General features: G+C 40.2%; 1 protein-coding gene across 1 annotated transcript in view; it reads right to left on the bottom strand.

The window, feature by feature from the left end:
• Positions 1-16,119, bottom strand: part of mtor (mechanistic target of rapamycin kinase) — a 358,206-nt gene extending 342,087 nt beyond the window's left edge. Inside the window, exons 1-4 of the mRNA XM_048614903.1 lie at positions 15,957-16,119; positions 4,634-4,787; positions 3,771-3,879; positions 2,714-2,946 (exon numbers count right to left, since the gene is read on the bottom strand). Coding sequence (XP_048470860.1) covers positions 2,714-2,946; positions 3,771-3,879; positions 4,634-4,787; positions 15,957-15,982 — 522 coding nt within the window. The 5' untranslated portion in view covers positions 15,983-16,119. The remainder of the gene's footprint in view (positions 1-2,713; positions 2,947-3,770; positions 3,880-4,633; positions 4,788-15,956) is intronic.
• Between the last annotated feature and the right edge of the window lie 6,645 nt (positions 16,120-22,764).

Below are 22,764 nucleotides of genomic sequence, written 5' to 3'. Positions count from 1 at the left end.
CACCTTGAAATCTTGACCCTCTAGTAATTGAGTCCCCAACTCTGGGAAAAAGCTTCTTGCTATCCACTCTGTCTATACCTCTCATGATTTTGTAGACCTCAATCAGGACCCCCTCAACCTCCATCTTTCTAATCCTAATCTACTCAACCTCTTTTCATAGCTAGCACCCTCCATACCAGGCAACATCCTCGTGAATCTCCTCTGCACCCTCTCCAAAGCATCCACATCCTTTTGGTAATGTGGTGACCAGAACTGTACGCAGTATTCCAAATGTGGTCGAACCAAAGCCCTATACAACTGTAACATGACCTGCCAACTCTTGTACTCAATACCCCGTCCGATGAATGTAAGCATGCCGTATGCCTTCTTGACCACTCTATCCACCTGCGTTGCCACCTTCAGGGTACAAGGGACCCGAACACCCAGATCTCTCTGTGCATCAATTTTCCCCAGGGCTTTTCCATTTACCACATAGTTCGCTCTTGAATTGGATCTTCTAAAATGCATCACCTCGCATTTGCCTGGATTGAACTCCACCTGCCATTTCTCCGCCCAACTCTCCAATCTATCTATATTCTGCTGCATTCTCCGACAGTCCCCTTCACTATCTGCTACTCCACCAATCTTAGTGTCATCTGCAAACTTGCTAATCAGACCATCTATACCTTCCTCCAGATCATTTATGTATATCACAAACAACAGTGGTCCCAACACGGATCCCTGTGGAACACCACCGGTCACAATTCTCCATTTCGAGAAACTCCCTTCCTCTACAACTCTCTGACTCCTGATGCCCAGACAGTTCTCTATCCATCTTGATAGTACACCCTGGACCCCATGCGACTTCACTTTCTCCATCAGCCTACCATGGGGAACCTTATCAAACGCCTTACTGAAGTCCATGTATATGACATCCACAGCCCTTCCTCATCTATCAATTTTGTCACTTCCTCAAAGAATTCTATCAAGTTGGTAAGACATGACCTTCCCTGCACAAAACCTATCACTAATAAGCCCATTTTCTTCCAAATGTAAATAGATCCTATCCCTCAGTATCTGCTCCAGCAGCTTCCCCACCACTGACGTCAGGCTCACCGGTCTATAATTACCTGGATTATCCTTGCTACCCTTCTTAAACAAGGGGACAACATTAGCAATTCTCCAGTCCTCCAGGACCTCACCCGTACTCAAGGATGCTGCAAAAGACATCTGTTAAGGCCCCAGCTATTTCCTCTCTCGCTTCCCTCAGTAACCTGGGATAGATCCCATCCGGTCCTGGGGACTTGTCCACCCTAATGCCTTTTCGAATACCCCACACTTCCCCCTCCTTATGCCGACTTGACCTAGAGTAATCAAACATCTATCACTAACCTCAACATCCGTTATGTCCCTCTCCTCAGTGAATACTGACACAAAGTACTCATTAAGAATCTCTCTCATTTTCTCTGACTCCTCGCATAACTTCCCTCCTTTGTCCTTGAGTGGGCCTACCCTTTCTCTATCTCAGTACAAGTCACTACTTTTGGGAAGAGATAGAAGGGTTAAGGGTGCAGTAAAGCACTTAAATAGAATCCAAAATAAATTAATTTTCTACACTTCTTGGTTAAAGAGTAAATCTCAGTGATGCTGTGTTACTGAACATTAAGTCAGTGCAATCTCATCTCAACAGTCAAAAGTTTGAGAATTCACGTCATATGTCAGGCTTAAACATGTAAAAGAGGTTGTCAGTCTTACGCAGTTCAGTTCGTGTCAGTTGTTGTGGAGGTCAACATTGTGGTACCATCCTTTGGATGAAAGTTAAATTGAAATATGTTTCCTAGTGGCTCTGATGGATTCAATGACAATTCTGAAAATAAAGTTGAGGTCTCCTTCTAAGCCCAACCAATGTTCCTTCCAACACCACAAAAAACACTGATCAAACATTTATTGTTTAAGAAACATTAAGTTCAAGAATTCTGCCATATATTCATTGTAATTTGTTGTACATGAATTATTTTAGAGATCTGCATTTATAGAAAATCTTATCAGTCTCTCAAAAACTATTCTTTTTGTTACCTGGAAACAGATTGGCTCTCCAAAGAAAAATGCTCACTCCACCCCAAATTAGTTTTAAACGATAAAACTCAGTTAAAAATGGCAATTAAAATTGCTTTTTGAGAAATTAATCAGACCTGTTGATTTTATGATAAATTTAGGTTATTTAATTTTAAATACTTAACATGTTTCAAGTTAGCCGTTCTGTTATTGGTAAGAAAACTGGCAAGTTAATACACTTCTGAAACTAAAGGACCGACAGAGGCACAGGCATCTGCGTTGTATGCACTCAGGAGATCGAATTTTATCATTTCTGCATCTCAATTTGCTTTAGAAGTTTTAAGAACTGAAATCTCTACTAATTCCATGTCAGAAAATGTTCCATGCGTGTCTGTACTGTACTTGTAATGCACCAACTAGACGGAATTGACTTCCTCGCATGAAAGGGAAGGTTTTTAAAAAAATAAGTTTGCATTGATACCTTCTTGCAGTTAGCAAGATATTCCGATTAAGTGAAATTAAAAGATAAGTGAAATTAAAATAAATTAAACTATATTTGTAAAATGAGCTATCATGTGTGATTAGACAAGCAAACAAATTCTTCCTCCTTCCAACAAATAAGATCTGTTCTTTGATTCACGTGCCTCGTGTTGAAAAACAAGCCCAAGACAAGACTTACAGCAGCATGGCGTCTTCCCTCATTACGATCTGCTCCTAACCATTCAAGTGCACGTTTGACTTCAAATTCAACATATTCAGCTGTAAAGGTATCACCAGCCATGGAAAGACGGCCCATGGCTTTTGAAGCCATTTCCATAACAACAGGATCACTGGATGGCAGCAGGTTACGTAAGTAATTGGCAAAGCGTGTAATTCGGGTGGCATTTCCTCCTTCAACTCCAATCAGACTCACTGCATTGGGAATAAAAAATAAGCTTGCACATCAAATATAGGAAAGAAAAAGAGGTTTGTATAGCAAACATATTAACACAAAAACTTGTTAAAAAAATTCACACTTCACTAATTTCTATAATATACTATAATTATTGATTCAACAAACAAAATATACAATAAGGCAATGTATTATCGCACTCTAGTTTAATTAGAATATATATAATAATTTCTTCAAATGTACTGGATTACTTGTTCTGTGGTTAGCCATTCAAAAGTAAATCGCTAAATTTTAATTCATAAAATAAATATTATTGTCACCCTTTGCTACAGGCACCCCTAAACTCTTCCTACCGCAAAATTGTTTCAAAAGGAAATTTGAAAGGTATTTGAGAAAAATAAACTTGCACAGCTAAGGGAATACAGCATGGGACAGGGCTGACTAGATTGTTCTCATGTGTCAGCCTGGACATGATGGGGTGATTGGACTCCTTCCAGGTTGCAGTAACTGACTGCTGTCGGAAAGAAAGCACTTTTAGGAAATCCATCATCACCCACAGAGTAAACACAATAAAGAGGGTCTCAACTCAATTTAACACTGCTGTTGATGCTCAAGGATAGTTTGGTACATAAACCACTTGAGATTTCCAGAGTAAACATGCTACATCTTGCTTTCCCATGAAATGTAACTTCATGCATCTTTTCAGATGATATACTATTAAGTGCAATAATCATCCTAAAACAGAAGGATGATTTCAAGTGTTAGGGTGAAATATAAAATTCCATATTCTTACTTTTATTTTATAATACTGCTTTTATTTCTCTCTTTCTTATGCTGCACATACCAATTGCCAGGATTCCTCCTTTCCTTTCGTTCACATCGGAACTGGAAACAAGTTCAAAAATATGGTGGTTCAGTTCATCATAGAATGAAGTGACTTCCTCTTGGTTGACCTTGAGGGATGCATATTAAAATTGTTTAAGAAAATTGTGCAATTTAGGTTGAAAGGACAATGAAAAAATTAACAAAACATAAAATCCCAAGGGCACTACAACTCATCTGCTTGGTTCCATACTTTGAGATCACAAGACAACAGGTTGTCTGACACAGTCTGCCTACATTGATGCTTTTGCAGTCGACCTAATTCCATTTATGTTAAGTCCCAATATCCCTTTATTTCAGCACTAGCTAGTCCATCCTTAAATATATCTTGTGGCGAACTGCACTGGTCAATGGCTAATTACACCCAACCTATTCTTAGCCACTGATAGTCCCCATTAGCAGCTATTAGCAGCTGTTATTAGTTGACTAGTTGAAAGCATTAGCTTACATTTTACCCACTTTTTAAATTAGATTTCCAAATAAATGGAACAAGGAAGAGAAAGATACGGAGCAGAAAACAGATTGGGTATCGACAGCACAACACAAAACAACTGGAGGACATAAAGAACTTAAACCATCCCTGGTCATAGAACCTAGTGAAATAAACTCAACTTTAAAATTATGTAAAAAGCAAGTGGCATCCTATAAAAGGAATATACTAACTGGATTTGAACTCAGGACTCATATGTTCTTATTCTATTACATAATTTTAAATGCCAAGTATCCAATCAGCATTATCAGTGACCAATTACAATTCTGTAATTTGAATTTCAAAGCTTTGCAATCACCTTTCACTAGTTTTAAATTTTTACTATTTGATTGTACCTCTCGAAGTTCAGTGGTGACATAATGCTGCAGGTCCTTAGCAGCTTTAGCCCGGGTCTCTTCGCTGCGACTCTTCAATCCACTGACAAACTGCTGAAGGACAGATCCCACTCCTGACATGGCGTAATCTAAGTAACTACAGATTCTGCAGATGCTTCAAAAGGGAAACACAAATCAGTCATTATAAAGACGCATTTGTAAGCACCGCATTATTAGTCTATTACTAAAGTTAAAAGAGAGGACTTTTGCAGCTATATAGGTGTATATCTTGACGATAGATTTCAACTCTTAGGTTCCATATGTTCCATATTTTTAATTTTAAAATATATTCAGGCTGAAACCCGTCAGAAAATAATTTCCATAGATAACTGCTGAAAGCTGAAAGGACACTGGGGCCAACAATCTTATTCTTGGAAAATTATTGCACAATTCTGTACTCCTACATTTCATAGTAAAATAGTGATGAAAAACAGATAATTCTTTGGACTCTTTCATTTATATCAAATGGAATGATGATAATAACACAGCACCATCAGCAATATGATTGCAAATGTCAAAAACAAATATTGCTGGAAAAAAGTCAGCAATCTGGCAGCACCTGTGGAAAGAAATCAGAGTTAATGTTTCGGATCCAGTGACCCGTTTATTAGATATATTCAAGAGGGAGCTGGACGTGGCCCTCACGGTTAAAAGGGATCAAGGAGTATAGAGAGAAAGTGGGAGCGGAATATTGAAGCTGCATGATCAACCATGAAACATTGAATGGTGGTGTAGGCTCGAAGGGCCAAATAGCCTACTCCTGCACCTATTTTTTAATGTTAGAAGTCACTTGACATCAGGTCATAGTCCAATAGGTTTATTTAAAATCACAAGCTTTCGGAATGCTACTCATCTGACAAAGCAGCAGCGTTTCAAAAGCTTGTGATTTCAAATAAACCTGTTGGACTACAACCTGGTGTTGTGTGACTTCTGATCTTGTCCACCCAGTCCAACACTTACACCTCTGCATTATGTCTATTTTCTATGTTTCTTCAAAACTGATGGTGGCATCCCGCTCGAGGTGGTGGAAGTGGTGGCTAATGATCATATGAATGTGAATGCTTGTGGGATGGTAGGTAAGGACAAGGGGGACCCTATAACTGTGTGGGATGGAAGAAAGGGGGCGAGGGCCAAAGTGCGGTCAAACCTAGCTGAGGGCCCTGTCAACTATGGTGCTGGGGAATCCTTGGTTGAGGAAAAAAGGTAGGCATTTTACAAGCCTCCTCGTCAAAGATGGCATGGAACAGAATCTTTACAGGAAACAGGGCGTGAGGATGTATAGTCAAGGTAAGTGTGGGGTTGGTGGGTTTGTTGTGTAGGTTTTTGGCCAACCTATCCCCAGAAATGGAAACAGAGATGTTGAGGAAAGGAAGGGAGGAGTCAGAGATGAACTAGGTGAAGGTGAGTGCAGGGTGAAAATTGAAAGTAAAATTGATGACCATCCCACCATCATCCACATGCAGAGGATCATTAGCTGCCACTTCTGCCACCTCCAGCAGATGCCACAACCAGATACATAGTTCTCTCCCCTCCCTTGGTCAGCCTTCTGCAAGGACCATTCCCTCCGGGACACCCTGGTCCACTCCTCCTTCATAGCAACACCGCTCCACAGCCTCACGGCACCTTCCCCTGCAACTGCAGAAGATGTCACATTTGCCTGTTTATTTCCTCCCTTCTTAGTATCCAAGGGCCCAAATGCACCTTTACCTGCATTTCACTCAATCTAGTCTGCTGTATTTGCTGCTCACAATGTGGTCTCCCATATGTTGGGGAAACAAAGCATAAACTGGGTGACCATTTGCAGAACACTGATGGTTTATCTGCAAAGAAGGACTTTGAGCTTCCAGCTGCCTGCCACTTTAACACACCACTTTATTCCCTGGCCAACATCTCTGACTTAGGCTTGCTGCAGTGCTCCAGTGAAGCTCAGTGCAAATTGGAAGAACAGCACCTCAATTTCGACTTGGGCACTCTATAGCTGTCTAGACTCTAAAATAGATTCCAATAATTTTAGGACTTGAGGCACCTTCTCCCTTGTTCTTACCCCAACCCACACACACCAGCCCTTGTTATCACATGGTCTGCTATTACACAATAAGCCGTTGTTAGCCACTGATAGTCTCCATTAGCAGCTATTCATTCTCCTAGGCTGACTGTTATCCACTCCCTTGTCTGTCCAACTGTCCTTCTCTCTATTTGGGCTCTATCATCACCCTATCTTCTGAATAAGAACCAACATTTTCCTAGCTACCATCAGTCTGAAGAAGGGCCACTGGACCCTAAACATTACCTTTGATTTCTGTCCATAGATGCTGCCAGATTTGCTGACTAATTTCTGTTTGTGCTTCTGAGTTCTAGTTTCCGTAGTTCTTTTGGTTTTTTTAATCAATATCAATGTATCCTTTCACTAAGCAATTATTCACTATCACTTCATTATATGCCACACGAATTAGGAATGCCAACAGTGAAAAGTTATTGCATTTTCAAACTGGGATATTTTGCTTGTTCTGTGGTTTAGGGAGGAAGGGGAAATATAAATTTAACAGAAATAAAGCTAACAACTTATATTGAAGAGACAAATAACCCAACCTTGGTTTTGGACAGAGCCAGGATCAATCAACATCATTCCACTGAGCTGACAGTTATGAAGAAATCAAACATTAGTCCACAATTTAATTTTCTTTCACGGGTTATGGGGTGAACGGTAAAGACATTGGTCGTCTGTCCTTAATGGTCTTCGAGAAGGTAGCAATGAACCTCCCTCTTGAAGCACTGAAGTACAGTTGGTGCACATTTATCTACAGTGCTGTTAGGAAGGGTGTTCCAGGATCTTAATCCAATGACAGAGAAGGAACGGTAGTACAATTCATCGAGAGGATGAGGTGTGGCTTGGATGGGAACTTGCAGCTAGCGGTGCCTCCAAGCATCTGCTATTCTTGTTCTTCTAGATGTTAGAGGTCATAGATTTGAATCACGAAGTGTTACAGTACAAAAAGGAGGTTAATCAGCCCATCATGCCCACACCAGAAGGAACTGTCAAAGGAACACTGGAGAGTCACTGAAGTGCACCTTGTGTTTGGGTTACCATTGACTTCCCTACATCACTGCACAATGTCTGAAATGATGAATGGGGTCCCAATCAAATGGGTTGCTTTGGATAGTGTCGAGCTTCAAGTGTTATCGGTGATGCACTCATTCAGCCAAGTGGATGGTATTCCATTACACTTCTGGCTTATATTGATATAAGATAATGGACAGTCTTTAGCGAGTCAGGAGATGAGCAACTTACTTCAGAATTCTCAGTCTCTGGCCCACCTCTACCCTCAACACAAAAAGTGTGTCAGGCTCTTTCAATACTCTGATTCAAACTCCTCCAATTTGAAAGCAAATCATCTCATTGTCCTCATTTTCTATTCCAGGAATATACCTTCCATGGCTTTAAATAACACTGATCAAATCACCTCCTAACTTCTGACATCAGGTGCTTGAAATGGAATAGACAACAACAAAAAAAGGAAAAGATGTGACATGTAGAACATAAGACTGAGCACAACTTTACTAATTTTATTACACTTTCTCACCTAATATATGAAATTGCATCAAAAATTACATATATGCATCCACATCTCCTGAATGAGTAAAGATTAAAAACAAAACAAAATTCAGGACCAACTGCTTTAACAAAAGAAAGTATTAGTTTATATCTGGCAAGTTTCATGTTTGCTTGTTTCTATAATTCATTCAAGCCTCATATTAATATTTCCATCCTCTAGTAATTCTATTCAATGGTGTACTTAAAATCATAATTTTCGGGGTGGCAAAGTGCCTCAGTGGTTAGTACTGCTGCCAGGGACTCCGGTTCGCTTCCAGCCTCGAGTGATTGTGCAAACTCCACACAGACATTCTCCCCATGTCTGCATGGGTTTCCCCGGATGCTCCGGTTTCCTTCCACAGTCCAAAGATGTGCAGGTTAAGTGGACTGGCCATGCTAAATTGCCCAGAGTGTTCAGGCATGTGCAGGCTAGATGAGTTAGCCATGCGGAATGCAGGGTTACAGGAATAGGGTAGGGGTGTGGGTCTGGGCAGGATTCTCTTCAGAGGGTTGGTGTAGACTTGATGGGCCAAAGGGCCTGCTTCCACACTATAGCGATTCTCTGATTCTATGATAATGACTCCTACACACTAATGGGTTTTAAAATTCCTGCTTCAAATTTACTTTTCAAAATTGGCTTGGGTATAATTTACCCTTGAAGAGAATATTGCGCCAATGCTCTCTAAGCTCACATGACAATACAACTTAACAGCCTTACAGGTTCAATGTTAATTTAAACAATTTTAGATCATGACTACTGCTCCTACTAATACCAGTTGCTGACAGTGACTTTGCTGTTGTCTTTTTATGACTCCTCTAGAACAATCTTTCTTTTCTTGTCCCATTATCAGTACCATTTCTCTTGTGCCATTTAAATCATTCCTGCCTCTCACCTTATCAGAGACTATCCTTCTCAGCCCCTCTCCCTGTCCATTTTCTTTCTTAAATCTTGCTCTATCCATGTTGTTTCCACTTCTGATGAAAGGGCATAACCTAAAACCTCAATGCTGTTTCTCTCTCCATAGGTGCTACCTGACCTGAATATTTCCAGCATTTTCTGTTTCTACGTTAGAACAATAAAGGTGAAGTTAGTTAGCTCAGTTGACTGGATGGCTGGTTTGTGATCAGAACACGATGACAACGATGTACAGGAAAGCTCATAGTACATGGTTCTATCTTAAATTTGATCTATACTATTGCAAAAAATATACAAACATATTATACATGTTCTTACCCAAAATGTAAATGCAAGTTACTCATTCTTCCAGCACTCATCTTCCCTACTTGTCTGCTTAATATCTTAATTTCTTACTGAAACAAAGGAGCTGGCAAAGGAACAAATTTAAGAGGTACAGTACTTTGTATTCTCCAGGACTCATGTCCGGCTGTTTTTATTTTGCTAGAACAGTGGCCACCCCAACCCTGCTGACATCTGTCCATTTAAGTAAAAGCCTTTCTTTGCAGCTCCTCCCCTAATAAAGATTACACTGTGCCCAATTCAAAAGAAGTCTGGGCAAACTACGTATCCTGTACAAACATTATTACTGATATAGAGACGATGTAGTTAAAGTTTTACTCTGAAGTAGGCTACTGAGACAAAAGAGATGTATTTTTGGAAAAGAAAACAAGAAGTTGTGTCATATCACATGACATTTTTACAAACCACATGGACTAGTAGGTCACGCATTCCTGTACTGATTTGCTGCATCTCAATTGCAATGTTCCTAAATGGTAGTCAAAACAGTGGATCAATCACGGAAACTTACAGCACCGATAGGAGGCCATTCAGCTCATCATGCTTGCATGTGATCTTCAAAGGAACAGTCAGGTTTAGTCCCATAACTTTGTGAGAATTCTTCCATGTGGCATTTACCAAAATTCCTCTTGCAGTTCAAAACATATTCTTATGAAGGTTTTACAATTTAAACAAGTTTTTGTCAATACTTTAAAAGGTCATTGATAGGATATTTGAACATTAAAAGGCATCTCCTAGTTGTCACATCTCTGGTGAGAACTGCTAATTTACTGCAGGCCATCCGCTTGGGTTTATGACAGTCCGGTTCCAGTTTCTGCTTTGACCAGTGAATAGAGTAGCTCTATAGAAGCATGCTGAAAGAAGGATGATTCCCAGCTGACCACCCTTGCTCCTAGAAAAGAATCCTTCTTGTGGATCTACTTTGGTATCTGCAGCTTCAGTCCAGCAGCTCTAGTAAGGAAAGCTTTTGAAAGAGTTTGTTGATGTTTTGTGAATAACAACTAAAGGTTCCCAGAGGTAACTACATGTACAACGACATCTGTCTTTGCGTGCCAGAACATCAGACTGACAGCCATCTGACGATCTTAAACCTCATCCTTTTTTTGGGAAGTGTGTGTATATTCACGTGTGCTTTAGCTTATTTCATGGAGAAAACATTTATATTTTCAATAATAGAGAGAGTGTGTAAATCACATTAGCATCTTGGTGGATGAAGTTTTGTTCCAGAATAAATCAATCATTTGTGTTTATTAAAGAAACCTATTTGATTGATCTTTTTATTATATTTAATATAAGAAAAGCATATGGTTGCCCATATTGGAATGTGGTTAAAGTAATTAAATTTGAGACCCAGGGAGTAACAAGAATAGAGAAAGACAGTGCATTCTTCCCATCTTATTGATTACATATGTCCACTGCACCACTTTAAACAACCTGCTGCTGGCTCAGAAGAATCCAAACAAATCAGAACTAATCACCATTCTCGCTCTCCTTGATAAGTCATGTCTTTTCAAGTGAAAGTTCAGTTTGCCCCCACAACAGTCTCCAATAATTTATCTAGCACTGAAGTCAGGTTGACTGATCTGTGGTTTCCTGGAGAATTCAAAATTGTGGCATAACATTACCAAACATAACATAATCAAGCTTCTGGCACCACACCTCTATCCCATAAGGATTGAAATATCATGACCAATGCCTCTATTATTTACATCTTTGCTTCTTCCAACAACGAAGGATGCATTCTATCTGGACCTTGTGGCTTACTAACTTACAGTAATGGTAATCTTTTTAGTGCATCTTCTGTGCCTATGATCGTCTTATCCATTATTACCCTCCCTTCTTTCAATGTAACTTTCCTGTCATCTGCTTACTTTCAAAAGAATACTTAAAAGAACACATTTAATACTTTTGCCAAGCCTTTGGATGAAAATTTGTTTGGATCCTGAACAAAACCAGCTTATTTCCTCACAGACGACTTCCATGTTTGTAAAATATTTTAAGATTCAATTTAGTGTTACCTGCTAATCTTTTCTCAATCATTTCTGCCACCCAAGCTAACACTGGTACTTCCCATAATCTTCCTGAAGTTTAACTTAATCTTCCTTCTTAATCTTGTCACAAGTCTCCTTTTTCTGCATTGTCTTAATTTTTATTCTCTTTTTCATCTAGAGCACATTATATTCATACATTGTACACTCTCTCTTTGAAGGAATACACTGTTTCCACCCGAATTCTCTCCTCCCTTACCACCATCCATATTGTTTTTATCATGCGTTCAAATTTTACAACTTAATCAATGAAATTAGCCATTCTCCATTTCTGATCTGTAACTTCCTTAAACTAAATTAAGCTAATATCATTGATGCACTACTGCAACTCACTCCTCTTGCTTTTCTTTCATTTTTTTGAAACCAGATGCTTCATTAAAACCGGGGATAACACAGTGTGGAGCTGGAGGAACATAGCAGGCCAGGCAGCATCAGAGGAGTAGGAAAGCTGAAGCAGGGTCCCAACCCGAACGCCAACTTTCCTACTCCTCTGATGCTGCCTGGCCTGCTGTGTTCCTCCAGCTCCACACCGTTACCTCTGACTCCAGCATCGGCAATTCTTACTATCCCCTGAGCTTCATTGAAACCATTGCTTCATTTCCGAATGGATTGGAGACACACCGAGAAAGTTCTCCTGTGCACATATCAGAAATTATTCTTCTTTCCTATCCTTAGCACTATCATTTTCCAAAGTCTACGAGGATAATAAAAGAAAATTAAAACACAAAAAGTAGCAGGAATAGACCATTTAGTCCTTCACCTGCTCTGCAGTACAAAAAGATCATGGCTGATCTGATTTGTGGCCTCAACTTAATTTACCTGCCTGTCCCCATAATCTTAGACCTCCTTGTAGACGAAAATTCAACTTGACTCTTGAATATATCTAATGAACCAGCCTCCACTACTTGCTGGAATACAGAATTCCAAAGATGAACGATCCTCTAAGAAAATAAATTCCTCTTCACCACCTACTTAAAATTCATTTGATACTGTGATCCTTAGTTTTAGATCCCAACAAAGAAAAAAATCCTTTCACCATCTACCCTATCAAGCTCCCTCAGAATATATATTTCAGTAAGATCACCTCTCGTTCTTCTAAACTTCGATGTGTTTAGGCCCATCTTAGCAACCTTTCCTCACAAATCAATCTCTTTCACACAGGAATCAGCCTCCTAAACAATCTCTGAATTGATTCCAATGCAAAAACATCCCTCTTTAAATAAGGAGACCAAACCTGTTGTGGTTGTCAACACTTGACAACAACAGCCTGCACAGTTGTAAAAACTTTTCCTCTACTTTTACACTCCAGCAATGGTTCCTTTGAGCTGTGCAGATGCTTAAAGGCTGCTCTAAGGTTCCATACACACCCATCAGTGAGCTGCTCATTGACATTTTGTTCCTGAAGTTGATGCCATCATGGACCGTGGAGGTCCTTGCACCAAAAAACAATTTAGACGGAATACTGACTCCAGCCTCTCTGCAATAAAACACCAACATTCTATCTACCTCATGGAGGGAAGGTGGGGGTGGGGACGGAGAGAGAGAGAAGAGTTTGGAAAGTGCAAGTGGGGGGGAGCATGGAAGGGAAGCAGAGGGAGAAGAGGGCCTCCAGACTCTTTGGCTCTCTTTACTCCATCCCGTCCCAGCTCCTAGGCCCTCCTTGTTACCCTGCTGCCCGCCCATTTCCCCCATCCTGCAGCCACTTCCCCACTGAAGCTCAGCTCAAAATTACTTCTCCAGTCCAGGGAGATGCGTAATGTAAATGCACATTATGTCATACGTAAAATCTGAGATGATGTCAGTGCTTGCTTGGCACCACACATTTCCCAATGAAGATGCATGCCTACAATCGGTGTCAGCAAACACTGCCAGAACAAATACTAGCTAACTAGTCTTTCTCTTTCACCTCGGACAGAGACATTGAAACCAATGGGTATTAAACTAATATGGAATGGATCTCATGAACCTTTCATTATATTGTGACTGCTCCTATTGCTTAAACATAAAGATCTTTATTGTCTCAAATTGTCAGGGTATGAAAGTCAGAAAATGGGATTTTTCCAAATTGAACATACCTCTGCATCTGGAAAGGGAGTTTAGACTTGGAATAGGTCTTGTGGGCCATTATGTCACCTGCTTTTAGAAATAGCAGCAGAATTTGATCTGAGATAAATACCATCGGAAACACTTAGCTGAGGTGATAGATGGCTATACCTCGAAAGCAGAAGGATTCTCCCCCAAACCTGTTACAACATCACTCAAGAGCCGCACTCATGGTAATTCAACTGCAAGAGACCTTGCAGCTTATTTAGAGCCTGTTCCTTTTAAAAGACCTACATTCCAGCTAAAGCATTTATTTATCTAAACTACAGGTCAGTCACAAAAGAGATTAAAATAATCCCATATTTTAACAACTTTGTTTCTTCAGTTCACCTGTACCTAATCTTGGTCCATGTGATTTTGCATATGTGAATGCCTTTGCGACACAGTAGTAGTGTTCCTGCCTCTGTGTTCAAGTCCCACCTGCTCCAGAGGTCTGTCATAACAGATTGATTAGAAAGTATTTGGTGCACATATGAAGGAGGGCTCATGTGGCACAGTGGTAATGCTCCTATCTCTAAGACAGGAAGCCCAATTTCAAGTCCCAACTGGTCCAGAGATGTGTAATAACATCTCTGATTACATTGGTTAATATTTTTAAGTGCGTATGAGAGAATTTATGATTTGTACTTCTAGAGTATGCGTGATAATAAACAATTATTATTTCGAAATTCACAAAACCTTGCTGCTGGCATAAAATCACTGAGGATAACAAACAAACACTAATCACAGAAAACAATAAAACACAACTTTTGTCTGTGATACTCTATAGATGTCTGCCACTGTCTACCTTGTAACTTATTTTCCCAGTCCACTTTAGTAAATGTTTCATAACTTTGTGATTGATTTAAGAAATAGATCCCTCATGCTCAGACTGCATGAGAAATTCTAACATGTTACAGCCACGCTATTGAGAGGATCCATTACCATGAATTCATTAAATAACGCCATTTCATTATACTTTACTGTGTCAAGAACAGACTGTTTCTTGGTTGTTATAATAAAATTCCCCAAATACACCACAAACTCAAGGCTATATTTGCAAATTTGCTCATCTATATGAAGGCAAAATTTTCCCATGATTATGGTAGTGCTTTTCTTGCAAATCACATTATTTCTTAATGTATTCTCTATCCTTTAACGCAGCTACTCTGAGGGAGTCTATAAATAACTTCCATGGGTGACTTCTTCCCCTTGTTATTTCTCAACTCCACGCAAGTGGATTCCAAATCTCACTGTTTCAATTGCATTCTCATCTCATTTTCCTGTATGCCTATCATTTCAACATCAAATATGCCCGAATATTCAGTTGCCCTGCATTGCCCAGCTTACAACCACATCACAGCCATTTATGTCTATTTGTGCTTAAATTTGCATTCTGCAATTTTTTAGGATATTTTCCTGTTGATTTTAACGCTCTGTCTTATGATCATATTTTTCTTCTCTCTTTTCTCGTGCTTCTCCTACTACCAAAGTAGTTCAAGCGTTCCCTAATAGTACTAGTATTCAGTATGTTTCAAATATTGTTTAAAATGCTTCTTCGATGAATTTATTACCATATAGAACTCAAATCCTAGATATACAAGATCACTAACAAGCAAGTTTCAAAAATATATCATCCAATTACATGACATAGAATGAATTCCAAGTGACTACTTCTTAATTTACAATTAGCCACATCTGCAGTAGTGACTTACATGTGTGCAAGCAGAAACTGCTTCAATGTATACATAAAATGCAAGAATAATACAAATATATTGAATAATACTTCACAAATTCATAAATCGACTACAATCATCAGCATGCTGAGAAGAGAGATATTTGGGAAGGGTAGTCAAATGTTTGGTCAATGAATTGGGATTTAAAGGAAAGAGCAAAAGTAGAATTGTAAAAAGAAAATTCAAGCTCACAGCCAGAAATGATAAACGGAGAAATTTTGGAACACACAATTTGACAGTATAAGGAACGCAGATTTTTTTTTGGAGAATTCCAGGGCCAAAGAATATTCCAGTGCTAGGGAAAGGCAAGGACATGAAAGGAATATCAACATGAAATTGAGAATTTCAAAAGCCAAGTCATGTCTATTCTTTGCACCGCTCAGTTTACAAGGAACAAAAATGATATTTTGTCTCAAGTCAGTGTGACAAGTGACAAATTTAAGAAGTTAAAGTTAAAACCAAAAATCATTAATATCTGTATAGTGTTATTAGCTACACCATCTTCATTTCTTGTATTGTTTTAATTATTTTATTCTCCATTTCCTGCTGCATCAGGAATCTGAGAATTTACCTTCTAGACTTTGTGACTGCATTCATATCGACAGCCCCAGATTCTTAGCCTTTCCATGGCTTGAAGAGAGAATTAGTTATTTTGCCTATGAAATAGAGTTGCTCATTCTCTTGATTTCCACTCATTAGATTTCCACTCATTAGATTTCCAAATCAATTATCTTGAATGACTTAATATGAACAAACAAGAAATAATTACAATTACTCACATTAAATATAAAGAATGCAAAATGCTTATTTAGTCTATTAACATCATTAAGAAGATTTACATATAATTGACACAACAGACAAAAAAACAAGCGAACGGGAGAGCAAGAGGCTGAGGACGTGACAGCATGGGAGAGACAGAGTGACAGAAAACTTAAGGGTGCATGGGTGGGTGGGGTTCAAAAGAAAGTGAGGAGGGAGTGGCAAAAAGAGAGGGAGGGAGGGTAAGATACATAGAGGGAGGCAAAGAGACACAAGAGAAAAAAAACATGCAGACACAAACAAGGAGCAGGTAAGAAATTAAAAAAAAGTGAATAAGAGATTGTGATGGCATAAGGGGAGAAAAATATTTTAAAAAAAGCAAGGGGAGGGTGAGAATACAAGGGAGAAACAGAAACCTGCAAATCTCCGAGATCACCTCACCATGCGTCCCAATTCATTCAGTACAGTAAATTACACAGAGCATATAAATAACATATGGATAAGCAGTTCACGTTTCTGGAGGTGATCGCTGTAAACAGGATGATTTCTAGACATCAGTTCTGTTACATAGTCATAGAGTAATACAGCACAGAAACAGGCCCTTCGGCCCAAAACTGACCCATGCTGCCCACTCAGCGAGTTCCAAATACCTGCACTTGGTTCATATCCTTCTAAACCCTTTCCATCCATGTACCTATCAAAATGTTTTTTTAAATGTTGCTATTGGACCTGCTTAAACCACTTTCTCTAGCATCCCATTCCATTTACGCACCACTCTCTGCATGAAGAAGGTCCTTCTTAAATCTTTCCCCTCTCACGTTAAACCTATGCCCTCCAGTTTTCAATTCCCCATCCCTGGGACAAAGATTATATGCATTCATCTTATCGATGTCCCTCATGATTTTATACGTCTCAATAAGGTCACCCCTCATTCTCCTACATTCCAAGGAATAAAGTCCTATCCTGGTCAACTTCTCCCGAAAACTCTACTAGTCCTGGCAACATCCTTGTAAATCTTCTTTACATACTTTCCAGTTTAACTGTCTTTCCTATAACAAGATGACCAAAACTGTACACAGTACTCCATGTGTCGCCTGACCAACAACTTATACAACTGTAACATAACGTCCCAACTCCTATACTCAATGCCTCGACCAATGAAGGCCAGCATGCTAAATGCCTTCTTCACCACCCTGACTACCTGTGATGCTGCTTTCAACAAATGATATTCTTGTACTCCTAGGTCCCTCTGTTCCTCAGGACCTTACCATTTACTGTATAAGTCTTATCTTGATTTGACTTTCCAAAGTGCAACACTTCACATTTACATTTGCCAATCCTCAGCCCACTTCCCAATCTGATCAAGATCTCTCTAATTTTTCATAACCGTCCTCACTATCAATGATACCTCCTAATTTTGTATCATCCGCAAATTTACTAATCATGCCTTGTACATTCACATCCAAATCATTTATGTAAATCACAAATAACAAAGGTCCCAGCACCGACTTCTGCGGTACACCATTAGTCACAGGCCTCCACTGCAAGAAACAACCTTCAACCATCACCCTCTGCTTCCTACCACTGAGCCAATTTTGAAACCAATTAGCTAGCTCTCCTTGGATCCCATACGAACTAACTTTCACGACAAGCCTGCTGTGTGGGATCTTGTCAAAGGCCTGACTAAAGTCCAGACAGACAACATCCACTGCCCTACCCTCATCTATCCCCTCGGTTACCTCTTCGAAAAACTCTAAAAGATTTGTCAAACGTGACTTCCCGTGCGCAAATCCATGCTGACTATTCCTAATCAGACCTTGACTAATTGTTAGATGATCCTGTCCCTCAGTATCCTCTCCAATAACTTGCCTATCGCTGATGTCAGGCTCACTGGCCTGTAGTTCCCTGGCTTGTCTTTGCTACCTTTCTTAAACAATGGAACAACATCAGCCACCCTCCAGTCTTCCAGAACTTCACCAGAGGTTAAAGAGGAAGCAAAAATCTCTGCAAGGGCCTCTGCAATTTCTTCCCTAGCCTTCCACAACATGCAAGGATAGAACTGATCAGGCCCAGGGAATTTATCCACCTTAATGCATTTTAAGGTTGCAAATACCTCTTTTCTGGTAATATGTATGCGGTCCAAAACATCCCCACTTGTTTCGCTCATTTCCTAAGTATCCATGATTCTCTCCTCAGTAAACACTGAGGATAAATATTCATTAAAAATCTCTCCCATTTCTTGTGGCTTCACACACAGATGGCCATGCTGATTTTTAAGGGGACCTATTCTCTCCCTAGCCACCCTCTTACTTTTAATATAACTACAGAACCTCTTAGGATTATCTTTAACCTTATCTGCCAGATCCATCTCATACCCTCTTTTTTCTCTTCTGAATTCCCTCTTAAGTGTGCTCCTACACTTTTTATAGTCATCTAGGTATTCACTTAAGCCTGATAGCTTTTGTTTTCCTGACCAGAGCCATGATATCCCTCATCAGTCAGGGATCCCTAAACCTGCCAGCTTTTCCCTTCATCCTAACAGGGACATACTGTCCCTGGTCTCTTGACATCACACTTTTAAAAGCCTCCCATTTGCCAGTCACTCCTTTTCCTTCAAGCAGACTCACCCAATCAACCTCTGCCAGATCCTGCCCAATGGCTCCAAAACTGGCCCTGCGCCAGTTCAGCACCTGAACCTGTGGATCTACCCTGTTTCCATAATTATGTTAAAACTAAGAGAGTTACGGTCGCTGGACCCAAAGTGCTCTCCGACTGACACTTCAGTCACTTGCCCAACCTCGTTTCCTAAGAGGAGGTCCAGTGTTACACCTCCCGAGTAGGACCCTCCAGATATGGATTTAGGAAACTTTCTTGGACACATTTGACAAATTCTACTCCGTCCAGGCCTTGTATACTCTGGATGGCCCAGTCAACAAAAGAGAAATTAAAATCTCCAACCAATACTACTCTATTATTCCTACAGGTATCTGCAATCTCTCTACATCTCTGCTCCTCTAATACCCACGGGCTATTTGGGGGTCTTTAATACTGTCCCAACAGAGTGACCATTCCCTTCTTTCTAAGTTCTAACCATATGGTGTCATTTGATGACCCCTTAAGAGTATCTTCTCTAAGCACTGTTGTTATGTCCTCCCTTATCAAAAGGGCAACTGCCTCTCCTTGCTTACTTGTACTTCTGTCACGCCTGTAGCTTCTGCATCTTGGAACATTGAGCTGCCAGTCCTGCCCTTCTCTCAGCCACGTTTCTGTATGGCTATAATATTCCAGTCCCCAAGGCCAACCCTCGCTCCGAGCTCATCTGCCTTGTCTGTCAGGCCTCGTACATTGAAATAAAGGCACTTTAAACCAGAAGACTTTTCCCTCACTTTACTATGCCCCGGCTATCCTGAAAAGTAAACTTGCTCTCGATGGCCCTTCTCTAATTCAGAATCCCACCACCCTGCCAAACCAGTTTAAACACTCCCTGTAACACTAGCAAATCTCCCCCGCAAGGATATTGGACCACCTCCGGTTCAAGTACAATCCATCCCTGTTCACTGCTCTTTGGATAGTGGAATCTTTAGCAGACCTGCTGAATGTGCCAGTAAGGCCTTGTTTTAACAACTCAACAGAAGGAAAATACCTCCACCAATGCAGCGTCCCCTCAGCATTACACTACTTGGCCATGCAGTTTTTACTATTTGAACCTACAAACCTCTGACTCAAGGGTAATACAGCTGCTAAATGAGCCATGCTGAAATTATAAAAATGGATTTCTGAGTAAAGTAAGAAATTTTTCATTTATTGAAATAATTATTTTCTTTTGCAGAACTAAATTTTTGCAAATTGTTTTTGGGTGTTCAAACGGAAACCAATTATTGCTTTATTACAAATGAGTTAGAGGCTAAAATGTTGTTTAAATTATTTTTCCAATAGGTCCTCCCATAACCTCAACAAGAAACAGTCAATAATTATTTTAGATCTGCTTTATATACTATGTGCAGTATGTTGGCCTGCACAAGACAATTTTTCAACCAAACCAGTTTCCAAACCAAATGTCAAGATATTTTCATCACATTAGTCATATTTTTGGATAAACAATCATAGCTCCACTTCAGAAATACCTAATTATCTATGAAGCATTTTATAATAACTTGGGTTGCAACAGCTGCTATGTAAATGAAAATCTTTCTTTATGGATGTCAAACGTGTTACAAAAAAATGCAAGTTCTCAAAAACACTCAGAGGTAGTTAGAACTGCCGTTGCTGGAGTCAGAGATAACACAGTGTAGAGCTGAGGGAACACAGCAGGCCAGGCAGCATCAGAGGAGTAGGAAAGTTGACGTTTCGGGTCGGGACCTTTCTTCAGAAGACGGGGAAGGAAGCTCAGAAATAAATAGAGGAGGGGTGGGGCTGGGAAAGGTAGGTGGGATGGTTATAGGTGAGTGCAGGTAGGCAGTGGTGGCGATTGATCAATGAGGTGTGAGGGGCGGATAGGTGGGAGAGAAGATGGACAAGTTGTATCAGGTCAAGGAGGCTGGGATGAGAGGTAGGGTTGGTCATGGGATGAGGCCAGGGTGACACCTGGTGACATCCCCACCTCCTTGACCTGACACAACCTGTCCATCTTCTCTCACACCTATCTGCTCCTCCTACCCCATTGACCAATCCCCACCACTGCATAGCTGCACTCACATATCACCATCCCACCTACCTTCCACAGCTCCACTCCTCCTCTCTTTATTTATTTCCGAGCACCCTTCCCCCTCCCCTCTTTCTGAAGAAGAGTCCCGACCTGAAACGTCAACGTTCCTGCTCCTCTGATGCTGCCTGGCCTGCTGTGTTCCTCCAACTCTACACTGTGTTATCTCTTCTCAAAAACACAATAGTTTTAAAAGTTAGACTACATGAGCCCTTTAAATCAACAGTTAACTGTTAAAAAATAACTGCCAGTCTACCTCATTTCATTGTATGCGTGAAGGTTAATTTACTCATTCATTTGCCACAACAAAATAACCTAACATTGCAATAGAAGATTACTAGAAACTAATCATATTTCTTTCAATATGTTCTGTAAAGTTATGCACTGATCATATTGATAATATATATATTCAATAAATTTAATCATATGGTGGTTTAGAAGACAAATATGAAATACTCAACAATTGATTTATAAAACATAGTCAATCATTCCAAAGAACTCTACTTATTAGAGAATACACATCTAGCAAAGATAGCATCCTTCTCAATTTTTAAACAATTTACAGCGTCCTCATGGCTGCATTGGAATCTTCTTGCTTTATACAGATCAGGTAGAAGATATGCTTTATTAGTTGCATTACATGCATCTCCCTCCCATTTGAAATATCAGAACAAATTTGTTTTTGAGCAATGCCTGGCTTCCATCAGCTTCTCCAACTAGGATAGTCTATCGTATTAACCTAAGGTTGAACTTCATCAAAATACATGACTTTAACCCAATTTTATCAAAAAAAAACTTATAGCCAGAGTCAAAAGTGAATGTAACAAACTAAGGACACATAAGGAGACAAGCAAAAACGAAAAAAAAGATCAGGAAACAGCACAGACACTCAGGAACAGTTAACACAAAACAAAAATAGCCACCAACATTCAAAACATAAAGAAATCCAACTGTAGGATCACTTGGTACTACACACCAATCAGATTGATGGAAAAACAATGGCAGTACACAGATGGCTCATAGGTATTGATCTCTGAAACTGTTAAATTTAGCTATTTTTCTTCATTCATTCAAGAAACACGTGAGTGTTGCTGCTAGGCTAGGATTTGTCACCCAAAAGGACACTTACAGTCAACCACATTGCTCTGTGTCTGGAGTCGCATGAAGGCCAGACCAGGTAAGGATGGCAGACTTCCTTCCTGAAGGGACAAAGAGTTTTTTTTCCCCAATTCATTTGTGGGATATGGGCATCGCTGGCTGACCAGTATTTATTGTCCGTCCCTACTTGCCCTTCAGATGTTGGTGGCAAGCTGCCTTCTTGAACCGCTGCACTTCACCTGCTGTGGATTGATCCACAATGCCATCAGGGAGGGAATTCCAGGATATTGACCTAGGACAAAGGAGTTTTTTAAAATTCATTTGTGGGATATGGGCATTGCTGGCTGATCAGTATTTATTGCCCGAACCTAGTTGCCCTTCACATGTTGCTGGCAAGCTGCCTTCTTGAACCACCTGCTGTGGGTTGACGCACAATGCCTTTAGGGAGGGAATTCCAGGATATTGACCTGATGACAGTGAAGGAACAGCGATATATTTCCAAGCCAGGATGGTGAGCGGCTTGAAGGGGAACTTGTAAGTGGTGGTGTTCCCATGTATCTGCTGCCCTTGTCCTTCTAGATGGGAGTGGTTGGGGGTTTGGAAGGTGCTGTCTGAAGATCTTTGGTGAATTTCTGCAGTGCATCTCGTAGATTGTACACGCTGTTGCTACTGAGCGTCGGTGAGGGAGGGAGTGGACGCTTGTGGATGTAGTGCCAATCAAGCATGCTGCTTTGTCCTGGATGGTATCAACCTTCTTGAGTGTTGTTGGAGACATCCAGGCGAGTGGGGAGTATTCCACCACACTCCTGACTTGTGCCTT

This window comes from Rhincodon typus, chromosome 31 (genome assembly GCF_021869965.1).
Source record: "Rhincodon typus isolate 14 chromosome 31, sRhiTyp1.1, whole genome shotgun sequence".
NCBI lineage: Eukaryota > Metazoa > Chordata > Chondrichthyes > Orectolobiformes > Rhincodontidae > Rhincodon > Rhincodon typus.
The sequence above is the reverse complement of the archived record's forward strand: the minus strand, read 5'-3'. Positions and strand labels throughout refer to the sequence as shown.